At 45.2% G+C, this 19,032-nt stretch overlaps 2 protein-coding genes across 2 annotated transcripts in view; one reads left to right on the forward strand and one right to left on the reverse strand.

The window, feature by feature from the left end:
- DCAF5 (DDB1 and CUL4 associated factor 5) overlaps positions 1-19,032 on the reverse strand; it is a 71,433-nt gene that overhangs the window by 51,879 nt on the left and 522 nt on the right. The window lies entirely within an intron of this gene.
- LOC143775106 (uncharacterized) lies at positions 3,734-5,473 on the forward strand. The gene is made up of 3 exons (XM_077262956.1): positions 3,734-4,040; positions 4,122-4,278; positions 4,400-5,473. The coding sequence occupies exons 1-3, from the start codon at positions 3,926-3,928 to the stop codon at positions 5,331-5,333; spliced, it is 1,206 nt and encodes a 401-aa protein (XP_077119071.1). The 5' UTR covers positions 3,734-3,925; the 3' UTR covers positions 5,334-5,473.

The following is a 19,032-nucleotide window of genomic DNA, read 5'->3' on the forward strand; positions in this document are numbered from 1 at the left end:
ATGAGATAAAAATACTGTTAAATAGGGCCTGAGCTGAGCATTACAATAGTGTAGTTTGTGGACCCCGATTCCCCACCTATGCTGCCGAAATACGTTACCGAAGTAGTCGTTTTCGCCTGTCAATCAGGCTGGTCAGGTCAAAAGGGTGTGGTGTCCTCCCCCAGATCTTGCGTAGTTTTCCGTTGGTGGCGTAGTGGTGTGCGCATGTCCAAGGTCCAGAATCCTCTGCCAGGGGATTTCAAAGAGCGCGGTGTCCGTTATTGCATTGGTGATCGGTGGGCGCGGCCATCTTCCTTTGGCCGCGCGTGCGCAGAAGCGGCGCTGTTCTGGCCGCGACGCTCTGCTGGCCGCGGCTTCAGGAAAATGGCCGCGGGATGCCGCGCGTGCGCAGATGGATATCGCGGCGGCCATTTTCCTGAAGCCGCGGCCAGCAGAGCGTCGCGGCCAGCACAGCGCCGCTTCTGCGCACGCGCGGCCAAAGGAAGATGGCCGCGCCCACCGATCACCAATGCAATAACGGACACCGCGCTCTTTGAAATCCCCTGGCAGAGGATTCTGGACCTTGGACATGCGCACACCACTACGCCACCAACGGAAAACTACGCAAGATCTGGGGGAGGACACCACACCCTTTTGACCAGACCAGCCTGATTGACAGGCGAAAACGACTACTTCGGTAACGTATTTCGGCAGCATAGGTGGGGAATCGGGGTCCACAAACTACACTATTGTAATGCTCAGCTCAGGCCCTATTTAACAGTATTTTTATCTCATACCGAAAAAACGGGGTGACAGGTTCCCTTTAAGGTCATGGAGTGGACTAGCCAGTCTCCAGACCTTAATCCCATAGAAAACTTATGGAGGGAGTTAAAGCTCCGAGTTGACAAACGACAGCCTCAAAATCTTAATGATTTAGAAATGATCTGCAAAGAGGAGCGAACCAAAATTCCTCCTGACATGTGTGCAAACTTCGAAAAAAAACTCAACTACAAAAAAAAAGTCTGACTGCTGTGCTTGCCAACAAGGGTTTTGCCACCAATTATTAAGTCTTGTTTGCCAGAGGGATCAAATACTTATTTCTCACTGCAAAACGCAAATAAATTTATACAATGCGATTTTCTGGATTTTATTATATTATATTATTATATTTATTATATTATTTTTGATATTCTATCTCTCAATGTTAAAATTAACCTACCCTTAAGATTATAGACTGTTCATGTCTTTGTTAGTGGGCAAACTTACAGAGTCAGCATGGGATCAAATAATTATTTCCTTCACTGTATCTACCCCATATCTATACTTCACAAAAATGTATGCGTTTTTGACGCATACAAAATGCATTACAATAACGCAATTGAGCTGAGGTTCAGGAATCATGCGGAAAGTCGGTTGCATGAAAACCTGAACAAACATGGATAGTGAGAATGCACCCGAAAAACTGATCAACAAGTAGTACAGAAAAAATGGCATCACTGAAAACATAATTTTGTCCCGCAAGCAGTGTGGCCTGTCAACTTAAAATTTCACCAGGCCAAGTTTGAGACTCCTAAGATTATGCCTGTTGTAGCTGTAGCCTGTTACAGGTCAGATAAGAAGGCACAGATGCCGATAAGGCCTCTTTCACACGTCAGTCTTTCGGCGTCAGTCAAAAACCGCCATTTTCGTAAAATGGCGGATCCGTTTTTTTTTTGGGCGGATCCGCTATTTTTCCATTGACTTGCATTAGAGACGGATTGTGGCGGATGGTCGTCCGTTCCATCCGCCTTGCGACGGATCCGTCGATATTTGGCGGACGTTGTCTAGACATTGACGGACTTTGTAACGTTTTTTGTCGCCGGCAAAAAGGCGGAACGCGGCGGATCCGTCGCGTCCGCCTTTTTTTTGAATGGGTGCCTATGGGCGACGGATCCGTCGCGATCCGTTTTTTGGCGGATCCGTCGCCTCAATCCGCTTTTTTTGATTGAGCATGCTCCAAAAAGTTGCAACTTTGCCCAGACAACCCAAAAACTATATAAAGAGGACAGGTCATTCCCAAATGTACCAGCCAGCAAGAGAGACCCTTCCATGCCCGAGAGACCCAGCCAGACCCAGCCAGCAAGACCTCTGCCAGCAAGACTTTGCCAGCCAGGCACTGCCATCCAGCCAGAGAGGCCCTGCAAGCCAGAGACACTCTGCCAGCAAGACTTTGCCAGCCAGGCACTGCCATCCAGCCAGAGAGGCCCTGCAAGCCAGAGACACTCTGCCAGCAAGACTTTGCCAGCCAGGCACTGCCATCCAGCCAGAGAGGCCCTGCAAGACAGACCCTGCCTGAGACAGCCATGTGAGTACTGCCATCCAGCATGCATGCATGCATGCGTGCGTGCGTGCTTGTGTGCGTGCGTGTTTGTGTGTGTGCTTGTGTGCGTGCATGCTTGTGTGCGTGCGTGCTTGTGTGCGTGCTTGCGTGCGTGCATGCTTGTGTGCATGCTTGTGTGCGTGCGTGCGTGTGTGCGTGCTTGCATGCTTGTGTGCGTGCGTGCTTGTGTGCGTGCTTGTGTGCGTGCATGCTTGTGTGCGTGCTTGTGTGCGTGCGCCTGCCTGCCCTGTTTATATGTTTTTCATACTATTTAAGCTGTTATTTTTTATAGCTGTGGTGTAAAATGAGTTTTGTGTGTGTGTATAAATGATGTGTGATGTGTTCTGCATTTTTGTTGTTATCCCAAATGTTATAGTATTTCAAATAAAGAGCAGTGTAGCTCCTACTGTACCATTAAAAAAAAAAAATTTTTTTTTAAAAATAGTAATAAAAATTACACAAAACTGTCAGTAGTCTCATTTCAAGATAAATGTAATATTGGGTAAACATGCAGTAAAGGTTATATATATAAATGTGTAATGCAAATCTTGTGTATAGAATATGTTATCCGGTTTTAGAAAATACAAACTGTAGGGTAATCATAATTACCAATTTTTGGAATTGGTATTTTAAGTTCGAATGAGGAACATTTTTGATAAGGTTTGATAGGTGGCTTTTACCAACATGCGCATTGCGCATATCAATTTCAGTTTTGGTGTTGCTTTAAAGGGTTCTTGGGGGGTTTTTTTGGTGGGGAAACAGGGCTAGAGGGTTTGGCAGCTTGTGCATCAAGCATATCTACCATATAAAGTATGACGGTTAGAAAAAAAATTTCATTTTGTGTGGGATGAAATGTAAAAGTTTTTAAAAAAGATGTAACTGTTAAATCCTACAGCTGCATCTATCCTTGTGTATAGTAGCTTAGAACTGTCTGTATACTTACAGATACTTGGGACCAAGAGGTACGCAAAGACCATAATGTCTTCTTCTGAGAGCCCCCCAGCACATCAGCAGCAAACTGAGGTATTGTATTTTTTTTTTTTTGTTCTGTAAAATTTTTTGGTGATACAACTATGGTCATTGTTTTTTAACCCTTTATGTGTTCTGTATTCACAGGAATATGAAGCAGAGGGGCTTACAGAAGGAGACGGACAGGGTGGAGAAAGACAAGGAGCGGGAGCGCATAGTGTAAGTTTTGAACAGACCGATCCTCACATACAATGCACTACACCCAACACAAACATTCATGACAGCACACACAATACATATGCCTCAATCTAAGAACATTATTAATTTTTTTTTTTTTAATTTTTTTTATTAGTCCTCACAATCCGGGGCTCGACATAGAGTTCCTCAAAGCACCTCCCATAGTCGTCGGAATGATAATCGCGGCGGTCGCCGAAGAGTAAGTTCCTTTTTGTTTTGTTGTGTAGTAAAATGTAAAATTCATGTGTTGTAATCTTTCCCTTTTTATTGTTATATTTTTCGTAGGCTTCACAGCGTGCTCCCGAACAAGATGATGAAGAGGAGGGCATCGATGTGAACACCCTCATCGAAGCAGTACAAAGTAGGGAGCCGCTGTGGAACATGTCGGACCGCCGCCATGCTGACCAGTTAATCACCCGACGGCTATGGGAGGAAGTGTGCAGTGCTGTTATGGATAACTGGGAGGAACTCGATGCTGGGGCCCAGGATCTAGCGCGTAAGTATTCACACTTCATAACCTTATTTTAGCATGATTTAATGTGGTGTATAGTAACCAATTTTTGCTATCTCTTTCCAGGTAACAGGATTATCGTGCGGTGGCGGTCAATCAGGGATCGCTTCAAGAGGGAGTTTAATAAGGAGATGCAGGCCCCGAGTGGATCTAGAGGACGCAGGAGCAGATACAAACATGCCAGAGCCCTGTCGTTCCTACGGTCGACGCTGCTGAGCAGAAGGTAAATATTCAACACCACATATTTTCAGTCAAACTGAAAAAATGTGTAACCTTCAATTTTTTTGCAGTAAGGGCAATTGTAATATAAAGATACTAATATTTTTTTTCTTCTTCTTTAACAGCACTTTCTGCAGCACTCGGGAGCCTGCATCAGAGTTGCAGCCCTCTGGAGCGATCCCTCGAGAGTCCGCCACCGGGGACCACGTCGACCCCTCTGTTTCTGCACCTACCCTTTTGTTTGATCCCTCAGCCTCATCCACCAGCGCTGGAGCAGCAGGGCGGACTTCGTCACTTGAAGCTGCAGGTGATGAGTTAGAGTTCCCTTTACCCCACCCCTCTGCCACTGCCGCAACTTCTAGACCAACTTTGTGGTCAGGACGGCAGCGCCAGAGAGGTCAGGAAAGGAGCTATGCGCCTGACTTTTTGCATCTGAATGCATCCTTTCACAGTGCCATCAAGCTTTTGAGTGAGCAAACGTCTGCTGGGTACAATATGCTTAACAAAAGCATACTTGAACTCAGCAGTCGTCTTGATAGGATGCAATCAGATGCAAACCAGTCACCAAGGCACTGTTTTTTTCAGGCGGTCCTCAGGCACATGGAAAATCTAACTCCTGACCTGCAGATGCATGTGATGCAAGGCTGCCACACTGCTCTAGCGCAGGCGATATCCCATGCCCCTCCACCTACCCTTCATGTGTCAACACCTTTCCCCTCTCAATCCACCGTCTATCCTCCCATCCGTCCTCCTCCTGTACGTCCTCCTCCCGTCCATTCTACTCCTTCGTCATTTGTTCCTTCCCCCCTTAGTCTTTCCCAGTTTTTAACGTCCCCCTTCCATTCTTCCCCTTTAACTTCTCCGTTATCAATCCCAGCAACACCTTCATACCTCACACACACCACATCTGCACCTCAAGTCTCTACACAACCTCATGTTTTCACCACCCATTCCACTTCTGTTCCTCCCCGTGATGTCCTGTCCCCCACTCTCGACGTGGTCCGCCCGCCTGTCAGCCCCTCCGCTACTATCTCCACCCAAAACTATGAGAATCTGTAAAAGTCAATAAATAAACAGTTGTTTGGTTTAAAAAAATTTTTATTGTCTTTCTTTTTTTTTTTCTTTTAATTTTTTAAGTCACCAAGGTTATGGCAATAGTAACATTAACAGTGTTTAAAGGGTACCGTTGCAAAACATACAATGCTGCATTAAAGTAAAAAGATTTTGTATGCAAACAAAAATTGGTATTTTTACAAGTATAAAAATAAATAAATTTTTTACACCATTTCATACTGCCAGTCAACTGATCCTGCAGGAGACATGAAGTAGTCTGCAAAACTGTCCCGCATTCTGCAGACTGCAACTGGACTGCGAAAAGTGGGGTTTTGGTAATCCCGTAAGGTGCTTTCTGAAACATTATCCTCCAGGGAAACTTGTTCTTTTGATAGAACAAAATTATGCAGGACAACGCATGCTTTGACCACATCATCGACAGTTTCAGTCTGCAGTTTAATGGCAGTTAGTAGCACTCTCCATTTGGCAGTTAGGATGCCAAAGGCACATTCCACTACTCTGCGTGCTCTGGTTAAACGGTAATTGAAAATTTTCTTCCTCTGGGTCAGTCCACTACTTCCAAAGGGTTTAAGCAAATGTGGGGAAAGCTGGAAGGCATCATCTCCAACACAAACAAATGGTAACGGTGGACCGGTGGTTCCAGGGAGAGGTCTAGGGGGCGGAAAATCAAATGTCTCTCCATATAAACGGCGCCCCATTGGTGAATTTTTAAAGATTTGTGAATCATTTGCACGTCCATACGCACCTATATCCACAGCGATGAACTTGCATTGTGCGTCAGCTATGGCCATCAACACAATAGAGAAATACTTCTTATAGTTATAAAACTGTGACCCAGAGCCTGAAGGTTTGACGATCCTTATGTGCTTTCCATCAACTGCTCCAACACAATTTGGAAACTGGCAAATCTGATGAAAAATTTGGGTGATCTCCAGCCACCTCTCCTGTGATGGCTCTGGGATGTATTCCACTTGTAGGCACTCCCACAATGCCCGGCAGGTATCTCTGATGATCCCCGAGATGGTGGATATCCCAAGTCGAAATTGAAAATGGAGGGATGAGAAGGACTCTCCAGTTGCAAGGAATCTGTTAACAAAAAGAAAAGACAATACTTTATAAAAAAAATACAAAAAAAACCAACACAGTTATAAGTCTGATGAATGAGAATCATTTAATAAAAAAATGACTTACCGAATAGTCACCATGAGACGCTCTGCTGGTGATATTGAGAATCGCATCTGGGTGTCTCGTCTCCGTATACAGTCTTCCACATAGCCCAATAAAAATGCAAAATTTTCAGCTCTCATCCTCACATAATTGAAGAACTTTTGAGGGTTTTCCCTTAGTTCCATGTAAAGCGTGGAATAAACACCACGGGTCATACGTTGTGCTGTGATGGGATGGATCCACAGCCTTCTCTTACGCCGCTGCCGTAGGATTCGCAGTCTTCGTTCCTCCCTCTCTCGAACGCTGACTGCCAACTGATTTGCCTCAAAAGTAAAATCTGCATAGATCTTTGCAATGTTCGCCAGGACTCCTTCCATTTCTGCCACTTTCTCTACAACCTTTCAAAGATGTGGTGTAAATACACGCTATATATAGTTTTCCAGAAGTTTCCAGTAGCCAATCACATTGAAATCCTCCCCTTTTAAAAAACGGATCCGTCAAAAAACGGTTGCAACGGATGTAAAAACGTTCGCAACGGTTCTAACGGATCCGTTTTTTTAACGGATTAGGGCAGCTGATCCGTTAAAAAAACGGATCCGTTAGAACCGTTTTTGCATGAAATTTGACGGATCCGTCGATCCGCCACGATGTCGGACCCAACTGACGCCACACAACTGAAGTGTGAAAGAAGCCTAAGACGGAGAGGCATTAGGAAAGGGCTTACAGTCTTGGACCGATTTACATAGTTACATAGTTACATAGTTATTGAGGTTGAAGGAAGACTTTAAGTCCATCTAGTTCAACCCATAGCCTAACCTAACATGCCCTAACATGTTGATCCAGAGGAAGGCAAAAAAAAACCCATGTGGCAAAGAGTAACTCCACCATGGGGAAAAAAATTCCTTCCCGACTCCACATACGGCAATCAGACTAGTTCCCTGGATCAACGCCTTATCAAGGAATCTAGTGTATATACCCTGTAATATTATACTTTTCCAGAAAGGTATCCAGTCCCCTCTTAAATTTAATTAATGAATCACTCATTACAACATCATACGGCAGAGAGTTCCATAGTCTCACTGCTCTTACAGTAAAGAATCCGCGTCTGTTATTATGCTTAAACCTTCTTTCCTCCAGACGTAGAGGATGCCCCCTTGTCCCTGTCTCAGGTCTATGATTAAAAAGATCATCAGAAAGGTCTTTGTACTGTCCCCTCATATATTTATGCATTAAAATAAGATCACCCCTTAGTCTTCGTTTTTCCAAACTAAATAGCCCCAAGTGTAATAACCTATCTTGGTATTGCAGACCCCCCAGTCCTCTAATAACCTTGGTCGCTCTTCTCTGCACCCGCTCTAGTTCAGCTATGTCTTTCTTATACACCGGAGACCAGAACTGTGCACAGTATTCTAAGTGTGGTCGAACTAGTGACTTGTATAGAGGTAAAATTATGTTCTCCTCATGAGCATCTATGCCTCTTTTAATGCATCCTATTATTTTATTTGCCTTTGTAGCAGCTGCCTGACACTGGCCACTGAATATGAGTCTGTCATCCACCCATACACCCAGGTCTTTTTCATTGATGGTTTTGCCCAGAGTTTTAGAATTAAGCACATAGTTATACATCTTATTACTTCTACCCAAGTGCATGACCTTACATTTATCCCCATTAAAGCTCATTTGCCATTTATCAGCCCAAGCTTCTAGTTTACATAAATCATCCTGTAATATAAAATTGTCCTCCCCTGTATTGATTACCCTACAGAGTTTAGTGTCATCTGCAAATATTGAAATTCTACTCTGAATGCCCCCTACAAGGTCATTAATAAATATGCTAAAAAGAAGAGGGCCCAATACTGACCCCTGTGGTACCCCACTGCTAACCGCGACCCAGTCCGAGTGTGCTCCATTAATAACCACCCTTTGTTTCCTATCCCTGAGCCAGCTCTCAACCCACTTACACATATTTTTCCATATTTGTATATATGGGAAGGACATTGCTAGTTTATTAGCTAATAAAACAAAATTCTGTTCAGATCTATATAGTAGTGAAATGGCTATCATGTGTGGTAACTGCTGCAGTCTGTAGTTCTTTATGAGCATTGCTATTATTTACTATATAGTGCAGAACTGAACAGAATTGTCTTGACCATTGACCAATGATCCAGATATGTCCTGTTTGTATACATACACACGTGGCCAATATTGTTGGTACCCCTCGTTTAATTACAGAAAAACCCACAATGGTCACAGAAATAAATTGAATCTGACAAAAGTAATAGTAAATAATAAATCTATGAAAATGAACGAATGAATGTCAGACATTGCTTTTCAACCATGCTTCCACAGAATTAAAAAAAAATAAAACTCATGACAGAAATGATGGTACCCTTAACTTAATATTTTGTTGCACAACCTTTTGAGGCAAGCACTGCAATCAAACGATTCCTGTAACTGTCAATGAGACTTCTGCACCTTTCGACAGGTATTTTCGCCCACTCCTCAAGAGCAAACTGTTCCAGTTGTCTTGTGTTTGAAGGTTGCCTTTTCCAGACGGCATGTTTCAGCTCTTTCCAAAGATGCTCAATAGGATTTAGGTCAGGGCTCATAGAAGGCCACTTCAGAATAGTCCAATGTTTTCTGCTTAGCCATTCTTGAGTGTTTTTAGTCATTATCCTGTTGCAAGACCCATGACCTGCGACTGAGACCAAGCTTTCTGACACTGGGCAGCACATTTCTCTCTAAAATCCCTTGAAAGTCTTGAGATTTATTTGTAACTTGCACAGATTCTAAACACCCTGTGCCAGATGCAGCAAAGCAGCTCCAGAACATAACAGAGCCTCCTCAATGTTTCACAGTAGGGACGGTGTTCTTTTCTTCATATGCTTCATTTTTCCGTCTGTGAACCACAGAGCTGATGTGCCTTGCCAAAAAGTTCCATTTTCGTCTCATCTGTCCATAGGACATTCCTACAGAAACTTTGTGGCTTGTCAACATGTAATTTGGCAAGCTCCAGTATGGCTTTTTTATTATTTTTTTTCAACAATGGTGTCCTCCTTGGTCATCTCCCATGAAGTCCACTTTGGCTCATACAATGACGGATGATGCGATCTGACACTGATGTTCCTTGAGCTTAAAGTTCACCTTAAATCTGTTTAGAAGTTTTCTGGGCTCTTTTGTTACCATTCATATTATCTGTCTCTTTGATTTGTCATCAATTTTCCTCCTGCGGTCACATCCAGGGAGGTTGGCTACAGTCCCATAGATCTTAAATTTCTGAATAATATGTGCAACTGTAGTCACAGGAACATCAAGCTGCTTGGAGATGGTCTTATAACTTTTACCTTTAACATGTTTGTCTATAATTTTCTTTCTAATCTCCTAAGACAACTCTTTCCATCACTTCCTCTGGTCCATGTTGAGTGTGATACACACCATGTCACCAAACAGCAAAGTGAGTATCTGTAGCCCTATATACAGGCCCACTCACCGATTCCAAGAGTGTAGACACCAGTGATGCTAGTTAGTGGACACACCTTGATTTAACATGTCCCTTTTGTCACATTATTTTCAGAGGTACCATCATTTCGGTCCAGGCCTATTTCAGGAGCTATTTTTTATTAAATTCTGTGGAAGCATGGTTGAAAAGCAACGCCTTTCATTTATTATTACTCTTGTCAGATTCAAGTTATTTCTGTGACCATTGTGGGTTTTTCTGTCATTAAACAAGGGGTACCATTAATTTTGACCACGTGTGTAAATTATTGGATGAGTTGGTGAATAATTGTTTACATTAAGGCCATGTTCACACGCTGCGGTTTTTACCGCGGAACCGCCGCGATTTTGATGCTGCGGGTCCGCAGCAGTTTCCATAGCGTTTACATTAACATGTAAACCCTATGGAAACCGCAAACCGCAGTGCACATGCTGCGGGAAAAACCGCGCAGAAACGCAGCGGTTTACAACCCGCAGCATGTCACTTTTTTGTGCAGAATCGCTGCGATTCTGCACCCATAGGAATGCATTGAACCGCTTACTTCCCGCATGGGGCTGTGCCCACGTTGCGGGAAGTAAGCGGTTAATGTGCGGGTGGTACCCGGGGTGGAGGAGAGGAGACTCTCCTCCAGGCCCTGGGAACCATAAAATAGTGTAAAAAAAAGAATTAAAATAAAAAATGAAGCTATACTCACCTCTCAGCGCTGCACGCGGCCGTCCGGTCTCAGTTGCTGTGCCGAACAGGACCTGTGGTGACGTCGCGGTCACATGACCGTGATGACGCCGCGGTCACATGACCGTGACGTCACGAAGGTCCTTGTCGGCACAGCCGCTTGCAGCGCCGGGGAGATCGCGAAGTCAGAGGGTGAGTATAGCCAATTTTTATTATTTTTTACATTACTATTGATGCTGCATATTGCTGCATATGCAGCATCAATAGTACAGCAGTAATCCCGCAGCGGAAACCGCGGAACAAACCGCGATAAATCTGCAGGGATAACCACAGCGGTTTTGCCCTGCAGATTTTCAATTCCGCTGCGGGATTAACCCGCAGAGGAACCCGCAGCGTGTGAACATGGCCTTAGGGTGGGGAACCTCAGCCTTACATGCCATTTACGGCTCATAATGAACTTTTATCTGGTCCCCAGACAAATTCCCACGAACCGCAGTGCTCGGGTCAGCAGCTGCGTTTTTACTTCTGCCGGCCCTTAAATTTCAACTTACCCAGCTTCAAAGCGTCTCCTGGGATGTCTACGCCGCAGCCCCGTGCCTCCTGGGATGTCTACGCCGCAGCCCCGTGCCTCCTGGGATGTCTACGCCGCAGCCCCGTGCCTCCTGGGATGTCTACGCCGCAGCCCCGTGCCTCCTGGGATGTCTACGCCGCAGCCCCGTGCCTCCTGGGATGTCTACGCCGCAGCCCCGTGCCTCCTGGGATGTCTACGCCGCAGCCCCGTGCCTCCTGGGATGTCTACGCCGCAGCCCCGTGCCTCCTGGGATGTCTACGCCGCAGCCCCGTGCCTCCTGGGATGTCTACGCCGCAGCCCCGTGCCTCCTGGGATGTCTACGCCGCAGCCCCGTGCCTCCTGGGATGTCTACGCCGCAGCCCCGTGCCTCCTGGGATGTCTACGCCGCAGCCCCGTGCCTCCTGGGATGTCTACGCCGCAGCCCCGTGCCTCCTGGGATGTCTACGCCGCAGCCCCGTGCCTCCTGGGATGTCTACGCCGCAGCCCCGTGCCTCCTGGGATGTCTACGCCGCAGCCCCGTGCCTCCTGGGATGTCTACGCCGCAGCCCCGTGCCTCCTGGGATGTCAATCCTGCAGCTCTGTGCCTCCTGGGATGTCAATGCCACAGCCCCATGCCTCCTGCAATGTATATGGTCCAGCCATGTCTCCTGCGATGTACATGCCACAGCCCCTTGTTGACTGTGATGTATATACAGCAGTCTTGGCGTCTCCTATGTCATGTATATAAAGCAGTCCTAGTGTCTCCTATGTCATGTATATACAGCAGTCTTGGTGTCTCCTGTCATGTATATACAGCAGTCTTGGTGTCTCTTATGTGATGTATATACGACAGTATTGGTGTGTCCTTTGTAATGTATATACAGCAGTCTTGGTGTCTCATATAATGCATATATCGCAGTCTTGCTGTCTCCTATGTGATGTATATACGGCAGTATAGGTGTCTCCTATGTGATATATACTGCAGCTCTCCCAGTGCTTGAGTTCTATAAATGTAGCATGAACAGTAATGATAAATGTCCCCCTGTGAGGAGACCTGCAGTCAGGGCTGTGGAGTCAGTAAGGCTGGGTTCACATTACGTTACTGGCGTCCGTTAGACGGACTACGTTACACTGCGGCATAACACGGTGTAACGCAGTCCGTTAACACCGCTATTGAGTCCAATGTCGGACGCATTGCTAGTGCACGCCCACAATGGGCATTTTCTAGCAATGTGCCGTCATTGAGTGACGGACCCTGGGACGCAGGCTGCAGCGTTTTCGGGTCCGTCACTGCTAGTGCAGATAGAGCATCTGCTAGCTCTATCTGCGCTAGAGCGATGACACATCGGCACTTGCGTTAACAGCAGTTCGTTAACGCATGTGTTGAACGGGCTGCTGTTAATGCAATGTGAACCTGGCCTAAGCCAAACCTCCAACTCCTCAATTTCCATGACACTGACTCAGACTCCACAGATCTGCCTGCAGTGTATTATTCTTCATCTGTATCGGTACGACTTACTGCTGCGAGTTCTTTACAAAACTTATCACAAAGGGTCTCCTGCGTTCCAGACCAATACAAACCTGGAAAAGCAGTTACGAGTAGAAACATCATCCATACGACTTAACATCACAGCCGCACCAAAGATAAGCAGATCCAGTCGTCACATTAGGGGTGACTTAAGTAAACGTTTGACCAAATATAGCAGGATAATTTTCAAGTTGATAATTTTGTGCGGCCCTCGAAGGATGGTATAAACAATTGAATGGCTCCAGGCAGAAAAAAGGTTCATTTTGATCACTGTGTGTCTATCACAGTGATAAAAATTAAGAAGGTAAATCAAACCCCCCTTTGTAAATACCCTTGGTTAGATAAAAATAATAAAATTGTTATTATTTTCCATTCTTTGCAGTTGGAGTTAGGGTTGGAGTTAGAATTGGGGATTTCCACTGTTCATCAGGGGGTCTACAAATGCAACATGGCGTCCGCCATCGATTCCAACCAATTTTACGTTCAAAAAGTCAAAGTGCTCCCTCCCTTCTGAGCCCTGCCATGCGCCGAAACAGTTGTTTTCCCCCACATACAAGGTATCAGCATACTCAAGATAATTTGCACAACAAATTTCGTGGTCCATTTTCTCCTGATACCCTTGTGAAAATAAAGGTTTTTTGTGAAAAAAGTTAAATGTTAATTTTTCCTTTCCACATTGCTTTAGTTCATGTGAAGCATGTGAAGGGTTGATTTTTGAATGAGATTTTGCGCATCTTGAGTGGTGCAGTTTTTAGAATGGTGTCACTTTTGGGTATTTTCTGACACATTGACCCCACAGAGTCAATTCAAATGTGAGATGGTCCCTAAAAAAAATGGTTTTGTAAATTCTGTTGAAAAAAATCGGAAATCGCTGGTCAATTTTTAACCCTTATAACGTCCTAACTAAAAAAATTATGTTTCCAAAATTGTGCTGATGTAAAGTTGACATGCGGGAAATGTTACTTATCAACTATTTTGTGTGACATATCTCTCTAATTTAAAGGGAACCTGTCACCTGAATTTGGCGGGACCAGTTTTGGGTCATATGGGCGGGGTTTTCGGGTGTTTGATTCACCCTTTCCTTACCCGCTGGCTGCATGCTGGCTGCAATATTGGATTGAAGTTCATTATCAATATTGCCTTGTGCAGGCGTGTACTCCGGAGGACAGAGAATGAACTTCAATCCAATATTGTGGCCAGCATGCAGCCAGCGGGTAAGGAAAGGGTGAATCAAACACCCGAAAACCCCGCCCATATGACCCAAAACTGGTCCCGCCAAATTCAGGTGACAGGTTCCCTTTAAGGGCACAAAATTAAAAGTTTGAAAATTGCTAAATTTTTGCCAAATTTCAATTTTTTCCATAAATAAACGCAAGTAATTTCGAAGAAATTTTACCACTAGCATGAAGTACAAAATGCTACGAAAAAATCTCAGAATCAGTGGGATACGTTGAAACGTTCCAGAGCTATAACCTCATAAAGGGACAGTGGTCAGAATTGTAAAAATTGGCTTGGTCACTAAGGTTAAAGGGAACCTGTCATGTGGAATATAGTATCTGATCCGCAGGCAAGAGGTCATAAAACAGGAAGAGCTGATCAGACTGATTTACATTTTTGTGGAATTTTTCTACATTTTTCAGTAAAACTTGCATTTTATTCATTGAAATTCCTGGAGTTTGAATACATCGGAGTCCAGTGGGCGGTCCTATAAAGTGATTGACAGTCTCTCTATGAATGTGCACGTCAAGATGGGTGTCAAACACTAACAGGACCTCCCACTGGCTCCTACACATACCTACAAATGCTAGATTTCAATGAATAAAATACAAGGGCAGCGACACACTGCGGTATTTCCAGTGCGAGGATGGCATTGTAAACCTCATACTGGCTGTCTGCTTTCCTGATCGGAGCTTGACAGCTGCAGAGAAATACATCACGCTGTCACGATCAGATCAGGAGAGGTGCAGGTCCAATCTGTGCAATGTGATGGGATCGTCGCATAACTTACACGGAAATCTGTCTCTGCCCTTACACTGAATCTTTTCCCAGAAACCTACATATCAGGCTGCAACTACAAAGTGACAGGCTCCCTTTAAATTCCATAATTCCCAGTGCGCATGAGCTCCGGCTCCCATTGGCCCTTCGAGATCCATGACACAATCATGGGAGACCAATGGATTACCACAGCATTCAGATTGCTGCTGAAGACCCCATCACTGCCATTTTGGTACTCCTGTGAATTTCAGTTGCAATTCCTTTACACTGCAGCATACAGTATGTGCACTCAGACAATAGCAGGCTCAAATCCCTTAAAGAAACTTAAAAAAAAAAGTTAAAAAGAAAAAAGGTTTTCAAAAACAAAAATTGAATAATACCCTTTGCCCCATTAAAAGTAAAGAAACTAATGCATTTAATATAGATGTATCTGTAAAACTAGTCTACAAAAATTAATAACCCATGATATAATGTAAAAAGTAAAGAAAAAAAAACACTAGAATTCTGTTTTTGCAGTCACCATACCTTGCCAATAAAAATCTAAACAAAAAAAAAAAAAAAATCATCAACATATTGTAAATACCCCAAAGTGGTATCACTAATTACAGTTCTAAAAAAAAAATAATATACAATCTTAAAAAATATTTTTTCATCACTGAAAGGAAAAAAGAAATCTATGCCAATCTATGTAATCATTGTAATTGTACTGACATGGAGAAGCATGCTGCCCGGTCATATTTACAACACAATGAAAGTCAAAACAACAACCCCCCAAAAAAAACACAAATGTCTACATTTCACAGCACTTGGAATTTTTTTCCTGTTTTCAAGTACATCACATGGTAAAATGAATGGTGTCAAAACAGCAACTTGACCAACGAAAAACAAGCCTTCATACGTCGAAGAAAAAAACCCTCAATAAAACAATAAAAAAAAGTTATGGCTCTTGGAAGAAGATGAAGAAATCATGAAAGAAAAAAAAAAAAAAACACCCAGTTCTGGAGGGGTTAATACATGTGGAATGGATACCAGAATTCGGCCTCAATTTAATGTAGATAGTACATCTGCCACATTTTTTTTAGAAAGTTCCACAATTGCTATATAGTGGGGAGTACAATTATGTAATAATTCTTCCTACTAAAACCCCTCCTGTGCTTCAGCTATATGCAGAACTGCCTGTCAAAAATGAATGGATATTTGGCAAAATCTATAATCAGTGTGAATAAAGGTTAAAATGTCTCATGGATGACACATAACATTTTTTTTGTAAGGCTATGTGCACACGCTGCGGATTTTGCTGCGGATCCGCAGCAGTTTCCCATGCGTTTACAGTATAATGTAAACCTATGGGAAACGAAATCCGCAGTGCACATGCTGGGAAAAAAAAAACGCGCGGAAACGCAGCGGTTTACATTCCGCAGCATGTCAATTCTTTGTGCAGATTCCGCAGCGGGTTTACACCTGCTCCAATAGAAATCTGCAGGTGTAAACCCGCAGCGGAAACCGCAATAGAAACCGCGATAAATCTGCAGGAAAAACCGCAGCGGTTTTGCCCTGCGGATTTATCAAATCTGCTGCGGAAAAATCCACAGCCCTCACAGATATGTGTGCACATACCCTTAGTCTAGATTATTAGAGGCGCTGGAGTCATTGGGGCACATATCTTCTAACTTGCATGGTTTTAGGAAAAGTCAGCGTCACCTACGAGCAGCTGTAACTTAAAGGGGTTGTCCAGTACTAGGACAACACTGTCTTATACTAAATGTTCAGCCCAAATAGAATAACAAAGCTTATACTCCCCTCCTGTGCTGTCACCATTCCCACAGTGTTGGCACTCTTGTCATGTCGGACGCTGTTCAGACCAGGTCATCCGACAGACAGCGGTAGTTCCGCTTTTGACCACTAATTGCTCATTGGCGTCGGCTAGATTTTGTCTAGCTGTTCCGGGGTTAATTTACCTGATCCTCGGATTGGAGGCTGGGCCATGCCTATTGCCTTTTTATAGTTCTCCTGATCATTGGGTGTCGCCGATTATAGCTTCTGTCTTGCGCATTTGTTATCTCGGTCTGGAGTGGAGAGCTGGTCGTTGGAGTATCGTTGCTGGTGGTGTATTTTCCCTTGTCTTATTTACTCCTTCCTATATTTGTGTTTATTTTCCCCTGCACATTTATAGTGTATTCCTGAGTGACTGCGGCGTGGTGTATATTTTCCTTTATCCTTGTCTGTGCTAACTGTGGGTACTGGTGTATTGCATTCACTGGGTGGAGGGCGAAGGTTTCCAGCTCAGGGTTGTATCAGGAGGCAGGGTGAGGTTCGAGGCCTGAACATGCACACCATCAGTGTAAACTTCAGGTAGAGGGCCAGTCAGTATTTCCCTAGTTATTAGCTCTTGCCCACCTAGTCTCCCCGTGACACTCTCCGGGGCTGTGATGCAGTGTTAGGACACGTGAAACCCGGCGCCCTGCCCCTATCGGGACCTTGCATTGTAAAAGCCACTTCTGGTTCACACATAGTGACGAGCGATCGTGCTGGGATAAGGTGTTATCCGAGAATGCTCTGGCGCTAACTATCTTCGGCGTGCTCGAATAATATGTTCCTGTCCCTGCGGCTTTTCAACAGCTGTAACACATGCAGGGAATTACTGTTTGTTAGGCAATCTCGGCATGTGTTGCACCTGTCAAACAGCCGCGGGGACTTGAATATATTATTCAAGCATGCCAGAGACACCCTGTTAGCACCAGAGCATGCTCAGATAAGGCTACGTTCACATTTGCGTTGTGCGCCGCAGCGTCGGCGCCGCAGCGCACAACGCAAACAAACGCAGCAAAACGCATGCACAACGCTGCGTTTTGCGCCGCATGCGTCCTTTTTTTCATTGATTTTGGACGCAGCAAAAATGCAACTTGCTGCGCCCGCAGGGACGCATGCGGCGCAAAACGCAAGTGCGACGCATGTCCATGCGCCCCCATGTTAAATATAGGGGCGCATGACGCTGCGGCGACGACCGCAAATGTGAACGTAGCCTAACACTTTATCCCAGCACTACACCTAAACCCTGGTGGGATCGGGGTAGTTGGAGTTGAAATTAAGTGACTCAGGAATCTGAGGAAGATTTGTAACACAATTTTTGTCGGGAGGGCTTCTTTAATCTGGCGATTGCTGACCTGTTAAGAGGGGCCTACAAACACCAAGTCCCCAATATTATTAGCCTCAATAATAGGCCATGAATATGATGATGCCGGACAACCTCTTTAGGAAATAGATCACTCTGGCAGATACTGCAGACACTGAACAAGTGAGGGATGCACTACGCCGCACTGTGTAGGATATCAGCAGCAGCACGATTATCTGTGAATAATCAGTCCGATACCTTCTCGGACCCAGGGTGGGCTTTATGTGCAATTTTCATAAAACCATAGGTCTCTAGAAATGACAATCGGAGTCTCTGGTATAATGTTGTGGTCACAACAGCAGTGTTTACACACAACATCTGAGGCCCGGCCGGCAGCCATCACATCGGAGGTCGGATCGCCATCCCCAAACCAAACTGAGGTCTGCGGGATGTTCAGCCATAAGCAAGGAACCTTCCCGAGGGGAACATTATCTGCCGGCAATAACCCCTCTGTACAGGATGATATGGGGGGCTCTCCAGCCATTACCTGCATGTATGGTCAATGGGGGTCCATGTGCGAGATCCCCGTAGGAGCAGCGCTGTGGATCCCTGACTACTGCTCCGTCACCAGCCACAGGGGTGGGCTGCCGATACATGTGTACCCCGTAAGATGGCCTTACACAGGGGTGGGCTGCCGATACATGTGTAGCCCGCCGATACATGTGTACCCCGTAAGATGGCCTTACACAGGGGTGGGCTGCCGATACATGTGTACCCCGTAAGATGGCCTTACACAGGGGTTGGCTGCCGATACATGTGTACCCCGTAAGATGGCCTTACACAGGGGTGGGCTGCCGATACATGTGGCTGGTGGGATACCCCATAAGATGGCCTTACACAGGGGTGACTGATCGTCTGCACTGTGACCACCGCTTTACCCCCCAGATCACAACTCATATTGTGACAATGTTAGTACATAACCAAAAAGCAGAGACCCCTGTAAGGCTGCAGTACAGAGCACACCTGGCCCCAGTGCTCAGGCTCGGGGGTGACCAGAGATCCCTCAGATGTCAGACACCATGTTACAGGCAATCTGTGGCTGCGCAGCTGTCAGGGCACGCAGGGACTTGTAGTCCCCCCACAGCTGGTGGCAGCAGACAGGGC

This window comes from Ranitomeya variabilis, chromosome 1, assembly GCF_051348905.1.
Source record: "Ranitomeya variabilis isolate aRanVar5 chromosome 1, aRanVar5.hap1, whole genome shotgun sequence".
In the NCBI taxonomy this organism is placed as follows: domain Eukaryota; kingdom Metazoa; phylum Chordata; class Amphibia; order Anura; family Dendrobatidae; genus Ranitomeya; species Ranitomeya variabilis.

What these genes read in the sequence shown, in the direction of transcription:
- LOC143775106 (XM_077262956.1), top strand. Translation starts at nt 3,926, where the DNA reads ATGTCGGACCGCCGCCATGCTGACCAGTTAATCACCCGACGGCTATGG. An exon ending in TGGGGCCCAGGATCTAGCGC is followed by an intron (nt 4,041 to 4,121) that starts GTAAGTATTCAC and finishes ATCTCTTTCCAG; the next exon opens with GTAACAGGATTATCGTGCGG. An exon ending in TCGACGCTGCTGAGCAGAAG is followed by an intron (nt 4,279 to 4,399) that starts GTAAATATTCAA and finishes CTTCTTTAACAG; the next exon opens with CACTTTCTGCAGCACTCGGG.